This window comes from Lathyrus oleraceus, chromosome 3 (genome assembly GCF_024323335.1).
Source record: "Lathyrus oleraceus cultivar Zhongwan6 chromosome 3, CAAS_Psat_ZW6_1.0, whole genome shotgun sequence".
Taxonomy (NCBI): Eukaryota; Viridiplantae; Streptophyta; class Magnoliopsida; order Fabales; family Fabaceae; genus Lathyrus; species Lathyrus oleraceus.
In genome coordinates, this window is record NC_066581.1 from 212,174,304 (window position 1) to 212,193,746 (window position 19,443).

Here is a 19,443-nt window from a genome sequence, read left to right on the forward strand (position 1 = left end):
AGCCAAAACTTTTGTGCAAACATCTAACACTTGTTTTCAACATTAGAAACCTAAGCCTTGTGCTTTCGATTTTCAAACTTTCTTTCATAATACTTACTTTGAATTGAACTTCTAAGCCAACTTTGACCATTTTGTAAATACTTTTCATTGGTAAATATAACCCACTAAAATACTTTTGTGGTTTCAATGGCCACCTTCTTAATCAAACTTTTTCATAACCTTTAGCTATTAGGTTTGAGTTATCCTTGAGGTAGATGTAATACTCACCTATATCCTTAGTGATGGACAATGAGTCTTCCATGCTTATTATAGGGTTAACCCCTCACTAGCATGTTGAACCTATCCTCACATGGTGGATTTGTGGTTTTTAGGTTGATTTTTCTCCCTTGGATAACAAAAGACCTTAAGGCTTTTGGACCAATCAATTCACCAACTCATTTTTGAGATTTTTACCCCGAACTACGAGGTTTTGATCCTAACCTTTTTTAAGATGGTACGTAGGCAATGGGATTATCCATCCAAACACAAAATGTAAATAAACTTGTATATTCTCTTCTCATCTCTTCAATCATGTTTGCACAAACAAAGTTTCACAAAAAATACCAATCCTACAACCAATGTGAAAAGGGCTCCCTAGGAGTACCTAGGATGTTTTTGGTGCCTAACACCTTCCCATTGCATAACCAACCCCTTTACCCAGATCTCTGACTTTTTTACTAGTTTTTGATTCGATAAAACTTTTAGGTTTTTGTTCGCTTTCTAACCATTCCTTTGGATAAATAGAAGTGCGGTGGCGACTCGACTTGTATGATTTACCTTGGATTTAGTCAATATCTCTAATGGTAACGAATACCCCACTACACTGCTGTGCTGAATAGGATTCTTAGAAATATTTATAGCACTCAGGTTGTCACAATACAATGTCATGACATCTTGTGTGACATTGTATTCAGTCAACATTTGTTTCATCCAAACCAGTTGAGAACAACTACTTCCAGCTGCTATGTATTCAGCTTCCGCAGTGGATAGGGACACACAATTTTGTTTCTTGCTAAACCATGATATCAAGTTATTACCCAAGAAGAAACATCCTTCTGATGTGCTTTTCCTATCATCAGCACTTCAAGCCCAGTCAGCATCATAATATCCAGTCAACATGGATCCAAAACCATGAGTATATAACATTCCATATTCATTGGTGCCATTGACATATTTCAGTATCCTCTTTAGTTGGTTTATGTGACTGACTTTTGGTTCAGCTAGATATCTAGCACAAACACCTACAGCAAATGCAATGTCAGGTCTGCTTGCTGTGAGATATACAGACTTCCTATCAAACTTTTGGACAAACTTTGGTCTACACTAACACCATTTTCATCTTTGGAGACTTTCAAATGTGTAGGAGTAGGTGTCCTTTTATGACTTGCATTCTCCATGCCAAACTTCTTAACAATGTTCTTGGCATATTTGCTTTGAGATAGAAAGATAGAATCTTCCATCTGCTTGACTTGTATCCCAAGGAAATAAGTTAGCTCTCCAATAAGGCTCATCTCAAACTCAGACTGCATTTGTCTAACAAAATGTTCGACCATCTAATATGACATCCCATCAAACACAATATCATCTACATACATTTGTGCCACCATGAGTTTTCCTCCTTCATTCTTCACAAATAGGGTCTTGTCAATACCTCATTTTCTGTATCCATTGTTAGTGAGGAACACTGTGAGTCTCTCATACCAAGCCCTAGGAGCTTGTTTCAACCCATATAGGGCTTTCTTCAATCTGCACACATGCTTTGGAAGATTTGGATATGTGAATCCTTTAGGTTGTTCAACATATACTTCGTCATTTAAGTAGCCATTCAAGAAGGCACTTTTTTACATCCATTTGGAACAATTTGAACTTCAGAATACATGCCACTTCAAGCAAAAGTCTAATGGACTCAAGGCGAGCTACAGGGGCAAATGTTTCATCAAAATTCACTCCTTCAACTTGAGTATATCCCTGTGCTACTAATCTTGCTTTGTTTTTAGTAACCACCCCTTGTTCATCAGATTTATTCTTGTACACCCACTTTGTACATATGACATTTATTCCTTCAGGTCTAGGAACCAGTTCCCATACTTCATTCCTCTTGAATTGACCTAACTCCTCCTGCATGGCATTGATCCAGAACTCATCAGCCAAGGCTTCCTTGACATTCCTAGGCTCAATCTTGGACACAAAGCAGCCATGTGAGATCACTTCCCTTGATCTAGTTGTGACCCCTTTATTTGGATTTCCTATAATGATATTTTTGGGATGATCCTTCTGAATTCTGATGGAGGGTCCCTTGTTGATTTTGTCATCTTCAGGTTCAGCTTGAGGAGGTTCACTCTCCTTATGTTTGTCTGAGAAATCAGTTGGGGGATCATTCAGAGATGTCTCAACATCGTCTGTGACATCAGTCTGTTGGTCATCAACCACAACATTAATAGATTCTATCATTACTTTAGTTCTGGAATTAAAGACTCTATATGCTATGCTGTTTATTGAGTAGCCTAGAAATATTCCTTCATCACTTTTGGGATCCATCTTTCTTCTTTGTTCACGATTAGTCAAGATATAGCATTTACTACCAAACACATGGAAGTATTTGACTGTAGGTCTTCTCCCTTTCCAGACTTCATATAGAGTTGTATGAGTCCCTTTCTTCAAGGTCACTCTGTTGTGAACATAGCAGGTTGTGTTCATGGCTTCAGCCCAAAAATGGTAGGGAAATTTCTTAGCATGAATCATAGCTCTGGCTGATTCTTGAAGGGTTCTATTTTTCCTTTCCACCACACCATTTTGCTGGGGAGTAATGGGAGATGAGAACTCATGATGAATTCCTTCTGAAGAACATAATTTTGCAAACTTGTTGTTCTCAAATTCCTTCCCATGATCACTTCTAATTTTGATAACTGGACTTTCCTTTTCTCTTTGAAGTTTTAGACAAAGCTCTTTGAAGACTTCAAAAGCATCGGATTTTTCTCTTATAAAATTGATCCAGGTGTATCTGGAGAAGTCATCCACCACTACATATGCATACTTCTTCCCACTAAGGCTTTCCACCTGCATGGGTCCCAATAAATCCATATGGAGGAGTTCCAGAACTTTGGAAGTGGTGTCATGTCTGAGCTTCTGGTGTGACATCCTTGTCTGTTTTCCAATCTGACATTCTCTGTAGACTTTTCCTTCATAAATCTTCAAGTTGGGAATTCCTCTAACAACTTCAACAGATATAATCCTCTTCATACCTTTAAGATGCTGATGGCCCAATCTTTGATACCATATCTTCACTTCTTCTTCTTTGGCTAAAGTATACATTGAAGAATAACCAGTTTCTTGAGAACTCCACATGTAGCAGTCGTCTTTAGACCTGACTCCTTTCATGATCACTTCATTTTCTTTGTTAGTAATCAGACATTCAGTTTTAGTGAAGTTTACATTTAGACCTTGGTCACACAGTTGACTGATGCTTATTACATTTGCAGTCAATCCCTTAACAACTAGGACATTGTCAAGGTCAGGAACTCCAGGGAAATCAAGCTTACCAATACCCTTGATTTCACCCTTTGCTCCATCACCAAAGGTTACATAGCTTGTGGCATGAGGATGAAGGCCAGTTAGCAGGTTTTTGTTTCCAGTCATGTGTCTGGAGCACCCACTGTCAAAATACCAATCTTCTTTGGCTGAAACTCTGAAGGAAGTGTGAGCTATCAGAATTGTAACATTAGTCCTAGGAACCCATTGCTTTTTGTTGACAATTCTGTGATGTTTAGGTCTAGGTTGATGATGAGCAGGACTAGGATAACCATACAGCTTATAGCAGAAAGGCTTTATGTGGCCAAATTTTCCACAATAATGACATCTCCATCTTTGGTGTTTCCCTCTCTGCTGTCTTCCTTGATGATGTTGTGACATATGATGTGACATCTCAGGTTTGCTATAAATATGGCTGCACTTAGGTTTGGATTTAGGTTTTCCACCAGTGTAACTGCACTCAGGCTTAGATTCATTGAACCCAATGCCAAATTTGTCTCCTGTTATTTGTCTAGTCTGGAGAATTTTGTCTAAGGTGTCAGATCCATTGTTTAGCATTCTTACATACTTGGTCATCTCATTCAGTTTAGAATTCAAGAATACAGCTTTAGTCTTCAACTTGGAGATGGTTTCCACATGTTCTGCCTTCTTATTCTCCAACTGTGCTATCACTTTCTTCTGGCTTTCAACTTGTTGACACACTTCTGCACTTCTGTGACACAACTTTCTGTAGGTAGTGTCCAACTCTTCAAAGGTTACTTCATCATCACTTGAGTCTTCATCATAACCCCATCTTCCAGTCAAGGCAGTCACAAGATTTGCAGACTCTTCTGTTTCACTTTCATCAGACCAAGTGGGAGCAAGACTCCTCTTCTGTTTCTTGAGGTAGGTTCCACATTCAGTTCTAATGTGTCCATAACCATTACATTCATGGCACTGGACTCCTTTTCCTTCTTTAGGCTTTTCATCTAACCTTGTTCTTCTTCCAACATTGTTGGATTTACTGATGTCAGATGAGATGTTCTTGACATTAGCCTTTGATCTTACATCCATCTTTTTCAGAAGTATGTTGAACTGTCTTCCCAGCATTCCTACATCATTAGCCAGATCTTCATCAATATCTTGACCACTTTCCTCCTCTTTTTCCTTAGTGTTTGACATGAAGGCTATACTTTTGACTTTCTTTTCAGATCCATCACACATTCCCATCTCAAATGTTTGAAGGGACCCAATTAGCTCATCAACTCTCATATTGGAAATGTCTTGAGACTCTTCTATGGCTGTCACTTTCATGGCAGATGTCTTAGGGAGTGACCTCGGTATTTTCCTTACTAATTTTTCATCTAACATCTTCTCACCCATGGCTCCTGATGCATTAGAAATTTCAAGGATATTCATATGAAATTCATGAATATTTTCATCTTCTTTCATCCTTAAGTTTTCAAACTTGGTAGTGAGCAGCTGCAGTCTAGACATCTTCACTCTAGAGGTGCCTTCATGAGTGGTTTTGAGAATGTCCCAAGCATCTTTAGCCACCTCACAGTTGTTTACCAATTTGAAGATATTCTTATCTACTCCATTGAATATATCATTCAATGCTTTAGAGTTTCCAAGGGCTAAATCATCCTCCTCCTTGGTCCATTGTTCTTCAGCCTTCTTATCAGTAGTAGCTTCTCCATCCTTAGTGATAACTGGATGTTCCCATCCTGCTAACACAACCTTCCAAGCCTCATTATCCAGATATTTTAGGAAGGCTACCATTCGAGGTTTCCAGTAGTCATAGTTGGATCCATCCAGAATAGGTGGTCTGTGAACATATCCTCAATCTCTCTCCATAGTACCAGAAAGTAACATCCCTAGATCTCACCCAGAACCAGAGCAGGATGCCTGCTCTGATACCAACTGAAATAATGGTATCAGATATGAGATGTCGAAGGTAATGTCACGACATTAATAATTGAACAATACAAATAGGATAAATATAGAGAACAGTAATGCAAGAGACACAAGCAACGGTTAACCCAGTTCGGTGCAAACTCACCTACGTCTGAGGGCTACCAAGCCAGGAAGGAAATCCACTAAAATGGAATCAGTTCAAAGACTCCCAGTAAACAACACAAGTTACAGTATTTTCCCCTAATCTCTACCCGTGTGACTTCTACCTAAGAACTCTTAGATATGAGATCCCACTCACTCCCCCTCAATCACAGCAGTGATATTAAACAAGAATTACAATGAAAAGAAGACACTCTTCAAAGACACACACTCGATCTTAGTTAACAGCTTCAATCAAGTAGACACACACTCATGCTTAAAAGCTTAGAGTGACAAATTACAACTAAAAAATCAGACCAATTCAATCATCTATGGATGAATTGAATGGCTTAAAATTCACACGACCACACAAGACTAAAACCCTTATTCTCTCTCAATATTTCGTTTGTTATTTCTTGTGTATCAAATCCGGTTTTCCATGTCCTTTTTACAGAAGCATTTGGCTGGGCTTGGACATCATAAAACCCTAAAACTATTTTCCATTCATATCTTCTCATGACAGTTGATTAGATCTCTTTGGAAAATAAGTTAATCACGTTTTAATTACTGATTGATAGCGTGTTCAATCATCTCATCAATCATACGTAGATTGCCATTAAAAACGCAATCACATAATACATAAAATTTAGACTGAATGTTATGTATACAGATGTCATGACATCGGGTCTGACATCTCAGTAAAATCCTACATAATCACATTTTAAACATCGAGCAGGTACAAGTTATCTTATGTTAAGACAACACATGTGACACCTTGTGAACACTCTTGGTTTTACCAAAATTGCTGCCAACACTTAGAACCAACAATAGTCACTAGTCAACGCGTAACACAAGTGGTATTTACAAGCAACGCATGAGATTAAAACATTTTGAATTGATCATGTGGCTCAGAACCTGTCCAATACATCACCGACGCTAAACCTCCAGTCACCTTCTCAAGCGAACCTCGATGGACTGGTTCAGTCATCACCATCACATAAATGAAAAAGGAGGACATGATCTAAAAGAAAAAATAGCATAGAGCACGAATCTGACCTCAATTTTAACTAACTCCAAATATATAGAAAGATATGAGGAGTTGAATTTTGAGGTGTGTCAACTGAGTTGCTTCGATTTGACCTAAAAGTAACTCAATCTTCTTGCCTACATTGGTAGGACTTCAGACAACCAAAGATCCAAGATAATTGATGTGAATTGAGTGAGAATCGAAGAGAAGAAACTTTCTGGAAAATACCTTCAATGTTATGCAGAACTTGCTCTTCCTTGCTTCAATTCTTGTTTGATCTTGCTCCAATGACTTGCAAAAGTGGACTAGGAATGGAAAGAAGCTTTGGATCCTAGAGTTTGTGAATCTCCAAACAATGAGATTCAAACTCAATTTTCAGGTGAAAATTATCAGGTTTTCCTTTGAATTGTGAGGGTTTGAAGAGAGGGGGCAAAGCTGGCGCGCAAGGATCCTTTCAAATGAGCTCATAGGGTCCATATTTATATCAATTGGGAGTGTTATTTGAACACTTGAATTTTCTTCAAAATTTAGCAATGTCATGCACAAGCTTGCATGGGCGTGTACAAGCCCATGAAGCAATCCAATTAGGTCCAAATGCATCTGAAATGAGATTGGAATGAAGCTTGAGTGGCAAGGCAATGTCATGTGATCAATTGAACTTTGATTTCCACCAATGATGTAGGCATGTTAATTCCATGCGCAGCCCTAGAAAACTTGGTCCAAAATGAATGAATTAGGACTCTTTAGAAATCTTAGATCAATAGGAACAACTCTTATATTGAACACTTTTCCATTTGGAACTTGGATCAAGGTGGAAGTTTGGAAATTTCAACATGTTAAAAAACTTTCTAAGTGTCAAGTCATATACCTCAACGTTCCACCTTACTAAACTTTTCATGTGATATCCAAAAGAGAAAAGTGTTCTTATCAAAGTCGTAGCTCTTTCAAAGACCTTCAAAATGGTCACCAATGTGACATCATTTGGATTTATAATGAGAGAGTTATTCATTTTTCAAGTTGAGGAAAATCACTTGTTCAATGGTATTGGTCCAAAAAGACCTATAATGTATCCTCATATCACATGCTCATAAAAGTTGATTTAGCTTTCACTCCAAACATAAAAGTTTAAGTAGACATATTGAATTTGATTTTCAACTTGGAAGTCTTTCATATCATAAAAAATGAGCAAGTTATGGTCTTGGGAAGTTGACTTTCAAATTAGGGTTTAGACAAAATGACCTATAATGTTTCAACATGGAAAATGACTTTCAAAGAAAAATAAGCTTTATACCTCAACATGAAAGTTGTTTGGAATGTCATTTAGAGTAATTTTCATATTGTAATCATTTTCATATGGTGAAAATTGTAGGATATATGGTCTAGGGAGACCTAGTTTTGATCAGATGAATTCATTTGGCCAACCACCACCCACCAACATGCTAACTTGCAATTCTATTGACTTTTTAGGCTCATGGTAGATCATATATGCATAAGATGGTGAATTTTGAAGTCCCCTTGAGAAATTTGATCAATTGGTGAAGAAGCTTGTTGAAGAAATTACTCAAAATACCCAGAGAAACTAGGGTTTCCAAGGCAAACCAACTCCAAACTCTTGAAAAATGCTTGATCAAAATAACATGTAGAGATCATTGGGGCTCATGTATGATGCTTGGAGACATTGTGGATCATTCCTTGGTTGTGCTCTTAGCCATGAGGATCTCAAACCCTAGATGTGAACCTAATAGATCAATGGTGATCATGCCTTACCTACAAAAGAGTTAGGCAAATACAAAGACATATATTTGGTATTTTGGTTAGTAAAAATGATAAATATACAAGTATGATAGAATCACATAGTGCTTGGTGATCTCTCCCAAGACAAACCCAATGAAATAGGGGCAAGGAGGGTGCCAAGGTATGATCCCAATGCTAATGCATATGATGAGATTGCATGAGAGATCGTAGGGTCAAAATTTGGGGTCTTACAAGGGCACTTGATCACCTTTGATTCATCAAGTTCATATCTTGGGTTTAAGACCCTCATTGCTAAGAGATCAACCAAGAAATGATACACAATGGCTCTAGGCATCATATATGAGTCCCTATGATCTTTACTTGGTATTATGATCAAGAGTCCTTCAAGAGTTGGAATTGGTTTGCCTTGGAAACCGTAGTGCATCTAGGTACCTTGTGTAACTTCTTCCCCAAGCTTCTTCAACAATTGATCAAATATTTCAAGGGGTATTTCAAAATATCATCATATTATGCATATATGATCTCCAATGAGTCCCAAAAGTTAAGAGAATTGCAAGTTAGCAAGTTGGTTGATGGTGGTTGACCAAAGGAATTCATCTGATCAAAACTGGGGTCCCCTAGACCCTCTCTCCGACAATTTTTATCATATGAAAATGATTCCAAGATCAAAGTTACTCTAAATTACATTCCAAAGAACTTTCATGTTTCGGTCTAGAGCTATTTTTGCTTGGAAAATCATTTTTTATGGTGAAAGATTATAGGTCCTTTTGTCTAAACTCTAATTGGAGGTCAACTTCCCAAGGCCAGAACTTGCTCAATTTTTAGGATATGAAATATTTCTAAGTTTCACAATCAAATTCAAGGTGTCCACTACAACTTTTATGTTTGGAGTAAGATATGATTCAACTTTTATGAGCATGTGATATGAGGATACATTATAGGTCATTTTGGACTAAGGCCATTGAACAAGTGATTTTCTCCAACTTCAAAAATTCAAAACTCATTCATATCACATCCAAATGAGGTCAAATTGGTAACCATTTTAAAGTATTTTGAAAGATCTAAAACTTTTATGAAGACACTTTACTCATTTGAAGCTCACATAAAAAGTTAGCCAAGGTGGAATAAGTGAACATATTGCTTGAGACTTAGAAAAAAATTTGATATGTTAAAATTTCCAACCTTTCACTTTAAAATTCATCATGATACAAGCTTCAAATGGAAAAGTGTTAAACATAAGAGTTGTTCCTATTGATCTAACCTTTCCAAAGAGTCTAATTTCATCCATTTTGGACAAGGTTTGAGGGGTCTGCGTATGGCTTGAACAGGGCATCATCATTTGGCAAAGATCAAACTTCAAATAGTTGTAAACATTTGCCTTGCATTCTAATTCACATTCAGACTCATTTACACTTGATTATGGACCTAATTGAGTGACTTCATGGGCCTGCACACGCCCATGCAAGCATGCATCATCCATTGCCAAATTTGGAAATTGAATTTGAAGGTGCAAATATCAGAAGCTGCAACTATAAATAAAGGCCTCTAGCATCATAATTAAGGACCTTTGCGCGCCAGCTTTGCTCCAATACCTCAAAGCCTCACATTTAAAAGGAGAAACCTGAGAATTTTCTTTGAAAATTGAGTTTGAATCTCACTGTTTTGAGATTCAAAACTCCAGGGATCCAAAGCTTTTGTTCAATTCTAAACCACTTCTGCAAGCTTCCTGAGTGAGATCAAGCAAGAGCAATCGAGTTCTGCACAGCATTGAAGGTATTTTCCAGATTTTTTTTCTCTTCGATTCTCTCTCAATTCTCTTGGATCCTTGGTTGTCTGAAGTCCTACCAATGTAGGCAAGAAGATTGAGTTTCTTTGAGGTTAAATCGAAGTAACTGAGTTCATGTACCTCAAATTTCAACTCCATGTGGTCAATGCCATTTTTACTTTAAAATCATGTCCTTATTTTTCATTTTTGTGATGGTGATGAGTGTACCAGTCCGACCAAGGTCTCCTGAGAAGATGACCGGTGTTTTGCGTCGGTGATGAGCTGGACTTTCTAGAGCCACATGATCATTCCATTATGTTTTAATCGTGAGTGTTAGTTTTAAATACCATTTGTGTGGCGTGTTGACTCTTGTACATGGTGGAACGCGCGTTTGGATCCACTTGATCTGCCACCTCAATTAATGAGGGAGATCAAGTGGTCCACGTTTTTTCAGAATATTTGAATTTCATTTTATTTCCTTTATTTTCATTAATTCATATTAATTATAATATTGATCCAAAAAATATGAGAGTTTCACCAAAAAAATTTAAATAAAATCCTCTTTCATTTTTGGAATTAAAATTATTTTTTGGATCATTATTAATATTTTTCATGATTTAATTGATTTTGTGAATTTTTTTAATTGCTTAAAAGTACTTTTAAGTTTCCAAAAATTATGAAATTTTATCTCCAAGGTCCTTTGACCTTGTTTGACCTATGATAAATCTCATGGCCATTTCTTTGGTGTTTTGATGAGGTTTTCGGAAATTGACCAACCATTATTTAATTTAATGCATATTTTTATTATTTTTAATTGTTTAAATGCCAAATTAATTGTGTAGAGCCATTTTAGTTGACTTTATGAGTTTGACTTGTGTTGTTGGGCCTTGGCCAAGGTTGATTTGACTTTTTAGGTTAAGAACATTGGACTTAGGGGATTGATGGAATGTACATTCCATCTCCCAATATGAATGAATGATCTTAATTTGGTAAAACTCCTCCGTTGACCAATTTGTGTTGAATCCCTTCCCCCTCCCTCTTCATCTCATTCCCCTTATTTATTCATCCATGTCATAGACCTATGATATATATATATATATATAATATATATATATATATATATATATATATATATATATATATATATATATATATCCTAAGACTAGTTGATTGCAAAATCAACATGAGTATGGATAAGATTAGGTCCACCTCTTTGCATATTCTCTTTGTGTGTGGTATGTTTCATGAGCATAGTCCATTATACTATGTCTATAACATGCATTAACACCAAAAGTCTATTGCCCGACCTCAAATAGTTATGACTTCTACATAAGTTCAATTACGATTGCTTAACATAGCGCTAAATTTGTGACACAAAACGGCATAGCATTCTAGTTAGTGAGATTGTAAGTCTCCCCTTTTTCATGGTATTGTGTGGAAACTTGACCTTTTTTCCTTCCTTTGGAAGATGTCTTGGTTCAAGGATCCATTCTTGTGATAAGTGGGTTGAGTGTTCTCCAAAGAATGACTTAAACAAAACAAAGTAAAAGTTATACTAACTTCTAATCAACTAACAACTAACATTTAATTTCAAGTCATTTTCTTTTATGCACTTCAATTTTTAATCTTTTAATTCATTTGCCATTACTCATACCATTTGATTTGTTTACTTTAATGCTATTTTTGCCCACTTGGGCCATATGTTATGATATATTGTGCTTGTGTATACTTGTTTGTTTGTTTGGTCTTTTAACCTTAATGTACATAATAAGAACAAAAACCCTAAAAAACATGTTATGTGGACTGTTGGTTTGATTTGAGACTATTGGACTTAGAATTTAGGCAACACTCCTTATGCAAAGGACTTGCCCAATGCCAACTTTCATGAAACCAAGTGCTTATGAAGTGAACATGCATCTGATATAATATTGAAGATCCATTTGAGTTCATCTGCAACATGATCATATTGAAGCTGTTATTTTGAACATGTGTCTAATGTCATCTTTGAAGTCATCTGATACATGGAATTTTGAAGAAGATCATGGAGTTTCTAAGCTTGGATGTGGCCATATTTATTTGATGCCTTGCTCTTCACCTTGCTATTTGTGTATTGATGTTTCTTGATTCTTAAGTCCAAGGGAAATTTGGGTTTCTATATGACATTCTTGTCTAGTGGATTACATCCCATTGGTCATATCTTTTCAACTCTTAACTATTAAATTTGTGCTTAGGATTAGCCTCTTCATCTCCTCCTCACTTCTTTAATTTCAAGTATCTCCCTCTTTTTATAAAAAAATCTTCTTTGCTTGTGTTTTCTAAACTTTGACCATATTGAAAATTAGACACTTTGGCCTTATACCATTGCATTTTCAAACTCGTTTCTTAAATAAACTTGTAAATAAACTTAACTATACTTGACTTAAAATTTTCAAAAGCCAAAAAGAACTAATACTCATTCAAACCATTTTTAGGCCTTTTGTGCCTTTGTCAAACTTATTTTTTTTTTAAAAGCAATGCACCCACTTTGAAATTGATACCACGATATACGAGGTTTTGATCCCTCATTTTTATGTTGGTACGTAGGCACAAGTCCGAAGGTCTTGTCAAACACAAAAGCATAATTAATGAATTCTTTTCTCATCCCCACATTCTATTTATTGCAAACATCATTTGTACAAAAACACATATGCAAACAAAAAAGGGCTCCCTATGAGTACCTAGGACACTATGGGTGCTAACACCTTCCCTCTATATAACCAACCCCTTTACATGTAATCTCTGGTATTTTATTATTTTTGATTTGAAAACTTCTTATCTTTTGGGTTTTGTTCGTACTTTTCCCTTTTCCCTTGGAAACAATAAAAGCGCGGTGGTGACTCTGGTTTTATTGACGTCTTGCTCATCCATAGCTTGATGATCATGAATTTACCGCTACAGAAAGCTCTGTAACCGAGCTTAGTATACACATATGTTAGACTCGTGGATAGTCGTGTACGCCTACATTTTGCGCGTTGGGTTGTCACGAGGACAACACCCAGACTAGATTCACTTGGAAATACTTTTGTCATGTGAGTATTCACTACAACAGGGTATTTTCATTTCGAGTCGATGACTCTGGGAGACCTTCTATGGATTACCTTAGAGCATAGTCGACACTTGTGAGGGGGATATGTGTTTTTATTGCAGGAAACCATAGACTCTAACTACCTTGATACTCATGTTATGTCGAACCTTTGAACTTGTAACATGTGACATTTACAGATTGTTCAGAACTTACCAGAGTTTTGAATCCATGTGACTTATTATCATCTCATCATGACCAAATTTTTGCATATGCATGTCTTTTCCAGGAATCCAAGAGTTCAATTTGTTTACCAAGCATTTGAAGCGAAGTATGAATCCCGAAAGGAAGAACATCCATAATTACATGTTTGTGAAACCTCAGTTGGCTGTATTGAGAGGACTTGGGGCACTTTTAGATCTGGGGCACAAAGATGAATTTAAAGAAGCTTATGGTAACCTTTTGGGCATTATGAACACCGAAGTCAACATCACTATGGTGCACACTTTGGTGCAATTCTATGATCCACCACTAAGATGCTTTACTTTCCAAGATTACCAACTAGCACCTACATTGGAAGAGTACTCTCATATTCTGGGTATTAGAATCAAGAACCAAGTGCCCTACATCCTTACTAAGGAACTTCCTAAATATCAAGATCTTGCTGAAGCTCTACACATGGGAAAGAAGTAAATAAAATTGAACCTGAAGCTAAAGGGTGGAATTCATGGCTTCACCTCTAAGTTTCTAGTGGACAAAGCTATTGCCTTCACTAAAGCTGGGAGTTGGACGACCTTCAACGCCAATCTAGCTTTACTTATCTATGGGATTATATTGTTTCCGAATATGGAGGAGTTCGTAGACTTGGCTGCTATTCATATCTTCTTGACTCAGAATCTTATTCCTACTCTTCTTGCTGATACTTACTATTCCATCCATGTGAGGACTCAGAAGAAGAAAGGGACTATCGTCTACTGCACCCCTTTGCTGTATAGATGGTTTATTTCGCATCTACCCAACAAAGGCCCTTTTGTTGAGAACAAAGATAACTTGAAGTGGTCCCAGTGGATCATGTCCTTAAAAGCCGAAGACATTCCTTGGTATTCTCGAATTTACGATGGTGTCAAGCTTATCCTCAACTGTGGGGATTTTCCTAATGTGCCTCTTCTTGGTATAAAAGGAGGAATCAACTACAACCCGAGGTTAGCACTACGACAACTAGGATACCTTATGGTGGACAAACCTGATCTCAAGAGTGTAGAGGGTTTTGTCTTATATGAAGGGGTCGAAGAGCTAGAGTTAATCAAGAAGATTCTCAAGGCTTGGGGATCGATTTGTCCTCAAGAAAGAGCAGAGATGGGTAATAATAATTGTATCGCCAAAGAAGCTTACACAAGTTGGGTTAATAACAGAGTTAGTGAGATTTTGTTGTCGTTCCCGCCCGAAACATCCATGAACGTCCAACCTCTTGAGTCAGAGAACCAACCAAATTTTGAAGTAGATGAATTGAAGAAGGTTATCAAGATCCTAGAGAAAGATAATGTTGATCTTAAATCTAGGCTTGGTAAGATCTCATTGGAGAAGGAAACCTTGAGGTTCAATCTGAATCAGAAGAGAGACCGAGTTCGCCAAGCAGATGATGAGGTACAGACAAAGGTATTCAAAAGACTCAAAATGGGTGACACCCTCAAAGGGACTTATGTCATCCTGACAGCGAAAAAGAAGCAGTTAGCCAAAGCCCAATACCGAGCCAGCAAAGCATAACTGGAACACATGGAACAAATGAAGAAACTCCAAAGTATGCTAGAAGCTTGTAAGAAAAAGTTGAAGGATGAGAAAAGCCGCAACAAACAGCTAGAAGTCACCCTTCACCAAAATCAGTACGGGCTGAATCAGAGACTAGAAGAGATTCGAGAGTTGAAAGGGCAACCACATAAAGACCTGGAAGATACCAACACACAAGTGAACAAGCATCCGGAAGACCTATCCAACCGAGGGAAGACAACTGTGAATAACGTTCCAAGAGAACGAGATCACGACTTACTACCTGAAGGGAGTGCGATGTTGGGGAAGTGGGGCGCCTGCCTGTCCCCCAAATCTCAGACTTACTATGAAGAGTTGTTATCTAATTGCTTCTAGTTGCTTGTACTTCCTTAGGTTGAGGTCTGATAGGACAAATGTGATACTTTTGTAGCCCGATGGGCATTTCATTGTTGTACTTGTATTCTGTTGTTTCTCAGCATTGAATAAAAGAGTTTCTCGGTTATTAACTTCATAAACTGTCTCTCTTTATGCTTTGTATTTGCTTGTGTTAAATAAACAAACTCGCAGATTCCTTGGAATTGTTTTCCTTTACAAAAAATGAAAGAATAAAAAATATAATGAATGCACATATCAAATATTTTTTCACACATACATGCATTCACGGATTTATTTGTCAAAAGCCGCCAAAAAACAAAATGCTTACACTCACCGTTTTTCCACAGCAGCAACGACGACTCGTCATCAATACTACACACGTTCCAATAAAACAAGGATCATGGCCGAATATGAAGTTGACAATGTTGTTGTTCGCGAGTGCCTTGCCCAGGTGCAAGGAAAAATGAATCTGTTCAGGGGGAACATGGAGATTATCCTTGAGATTCTCCAGTCTAAGAGGAACCCTACCTATGCTACTGCCAACGTCACCCATTCTACTAGGGTGACCATTCCTACTGCTACTGCTGGCACTACCATTGACACTCCGGCGGAAACTGTTGTGCCTAACTCTGGGAACCGTCAGATGGTCCCCATGGACTCTGTTAGGCTTGCTGCTGCCTACCCGTGGGGAATGCCTCCACATCTAGCTGTCAGTCTCTCTAGTGAGGGAGCTTTCTTCCCTCACCCCGCTCTCTTTGCCGCTGCCGCTGTTGGAAACGCTGGTTTCCTGTGGGCTCTCCACACTCTCTAAACTGCTTCAGTCGATGCTGCTGATCTGGATAACAACCAAATTCAGGTTCTTGATAACACTCTCAATGCTGAAGAGGACTACGAGGCCCGCGCCCCAACTTCCAGATCCCCAATCAAACCGCTCAAGCTGCGAGCACCAGTCAAGTCCCGGCTTTTCCTTTTAGTTAGCCTGGGGAAACCTCCATGCCCATGCTGACATACCATCCACCCCAGCACGTGGAGACAGGGGAACCTCAGGCCCCCAATGCTTAGGCTAGAATGCAATATCCTCAGCCTACTCATGTTGCTCAAACTGTGCCACCAGGTTTCTCTTAACCACCTAAGATGTGGTTCACACCGAACATGCCGGCACCGATCGCTCTAGAAGCTTCCTGACCGGCCAATCAGGTCGTTCCTCTTGCTGTGATCCGCCCAAACCTGCGGATTACCAGCTCTTGGACGACATAATAAGGGTCACTGAGGGCTTCTCCTCCTTTGGTATAGATGCTCGAGACCTTTGCCTGGTCCCGAATATGGTGTTACTGTAGCGGTAAATTCATGATCATCAAGCTATTGATAAGCTAGATATCAAATAACAAGAGTCGCCACCGTGCTTTTATTGTTTCCAAGGGAAAAGGGAAAAAGTACGAAGAAAACCCAAAAAGTAAGAAGTTTTCAAATCAAAAATAATAAAAAGTCAGAGATTACAGGTAAGGGGGTTGGTTACACAGAGGGAAGGTGTTAGCATCCAAAGTGTCCTAGGTACTCCTAGGGAGTCCTTTTTGTATGCATATGTACTTTGTATAAAATGATGTTTACAAACTGATAGAATGGGGGGATGAGAAAAGAATTCATTAATTATATTTATGTGTTTGACAAGACCTTTGGTCTTGTGCCTACGTACCAACATAAAAATGAGGGATCAAAACCTCCTAGTTCGTGATACAAATTTCAAAGTGGATGCATTGCTTTTAACAAAAATTAAGTTTGAAAGGCACAAAGGCCTAAAAAATGGTTTGAATGAGTTAGTTCTTTTTGGTTTTTGAAAGTTTAAGTCAAGTATAGTTACGTTTATTTACAAGTTTGATTTAAGAAAATAAGTTTGAAAATGCAATGGCATAAGGCCAAAGTTTCTATCTTTTTGCAAAATGAAGATTTTGAAAAAATGGAGGGAGAGATTTTAAAATTAAATAAATAGGGAGAAGATGAAGAGACTATCCTATGTACAAAATTAAAAGTTTAGAGTTGAAAAGATCTGACCAAATAGGTAGAAATCAAATAGACAAGTATGTCAATAGAAACCCAGAACTCCCTTGGACTTTTTAGAATCAAGCAACACACAAATGCACAATTATATTATCTTGAAGAGCAAAGGCATCAAATAAATATGGCCTCATCCAAGCTTACCCATTCCATGATCTTATTCAAAATGGCTCATGTAACAGATGAATTCCACAAGTCACAGGTTCAAAATAACAGCTTCACAATTGATCATGTTGCAGATGAACTTAGGGAGATCTTGAATGATGTGTCAAATGAAATTTCAAATTACAAACACTTGGATCTTCAACAAGTTGGCATTGGCCAAGTCCTTTAGCATAGGAATGTTGCCTATGTTTTAAGTCCATTTGTCCAAGATCAAGCCAACAGTCCACACAAAAGTTTTTTAGGGTTCTTGTTATTATTATGTACATTAATGGTCAAAGACCAAGCCAACACAAACAAGCAAAGTACACAAACCAAATGTATCACACAATATGGTCCAAATGGACAAAGTGAAAATTCAATTAACATAAACAATTAGAATGATATGAACAATGGAAAATGAATAGAAGCAAAAATTAAATGGCATTAAAGTAAATGGCTTGAATTTAAAAGTTAGTAGTTAATAGAATAGAAGTTAGTATTGTTTTGTTTTTGCTTTTTAATTTGAAGACATTCTTTGGAGAACACTCAACCCACTTATCACAAGCATGGATCCTTGAACCAAAACATCTTCCAAAGGAAGGAAAGAAGGCCAAGTTTCCACACAATACCATGAAAGAGGGGAGACATATAATATCACTAACTAGAATGCTTATGCCTTTTCTGTCACAAATTTAGCGCTATGTTAAGCAATCGTAATTGGACTTATGTCGAAGTCACAACAATTTGAGACCGGGCAATAGAATTTTTGGTGTTAATGCATGTTAGATATATAGTATGATAGACTATGCTCATGAAACATACCACACACAAAAAATAAGATGCAAAAGAGGTAGCCTAATCTCATCCATACTTATGTTAATTTTTCAATCAACTAGCCTTTGGATTTTGAGATGTCATAGGCCAAATGAAATGAATAAATGAAGAAGGGGAATGAGATGAAGTGGTAGGGGAATGGATAAAATCACAAATTCGTCAAAGGAAGACTTTTTCCAAATTAATATCATTCATTCATTTTGGGAGATGGAATGTAAATTCCATCAATCCCCTAAATCCAATGATATTAAGTTGACAAAGTCAAATCAACCTTGACCAAGGCCCAACAACAAGAGTCAAACATAAACAAGTCATCACAATTGGTCAACAAATTTATTTGGCATTTAATCAAATTAAAAATACTAAAATAGTGCATTTAAATTAAATATGATTTGTCCGATTCCTAAAATCTCATCAAAACACCAAAGAAATGGCCATGAGATTTATCATAGGTCAAACAAGATCAAAGGACCATGGAGAAAAAATTTCATAATTTTTGGACATTTAAAAATATTTTTAAACCATTAAAAACAAATGCAAAATCAATTAATTCATGAAAAATATTAATAATTATCCAAAAAATAATTTTACTTCCGAATATGAAATAGAAAAATATTTAAGAATTTTTGTTGAAAGTCCCATTTTTTTGGATCAATATTAAATTTAATATGAATTATTGAATATAAAGCAAATAAAATGAAAATTAAAATATCTGAAAAAACGTGGACCACTTGATCTCCCTCATTAATTGAGGTGGCAGATCAAGTGGTGGAAAACGCGCTATCCACGATGGTCATTAGTCAGCGCACCATAACATTGGTAATTAGAAAGAACGCTCAGGATTAAAAAAAATTAGATGGATCATGTGGTTGTGAGAGATGCCAACATATCTCCAGAGCTGTAGCTCCGATCTTCTTCTCCAGTGGACCTCACCGGACTGGTCCACCTTCAAGCATCACCAAAATTAAAAACAAGGACATGATTTCAAAGTAAAAATGGAACTGAGTTCGAATCTGGCCTCAATTCACTCTAACTCAAAGTATATTGAGAGATACATGGAGTTGA

The 19,443-nt window shown here is 37.2% G+C and overlaps 1 protein-coding gene across 1 annotated transcript; it reads left to right on the top strand.

The window, feature by feature from the left end:
* Positions 1 to 14,055: 14,055 nt before the first annotated feature.
* LOC127130477 (uncharacterized) lies at positions 14,056 to 14,973 on the top strand. The gene is made up of 2 exons (XM_051059483.1): positions 14,056 to 14,380; positions 14,492 to 14,973. The coding sequence occupies exons 1-2, from the start codon at positions 14,056 to 14,058 to the stop codon at positions 14,971 to 14,973; spliced, it is 807 nt and encodes a 268-aa protein (XP_050915440.1).
* Positions 14,974 to 19,443: the final 4,470 nt, after the last annotated feature.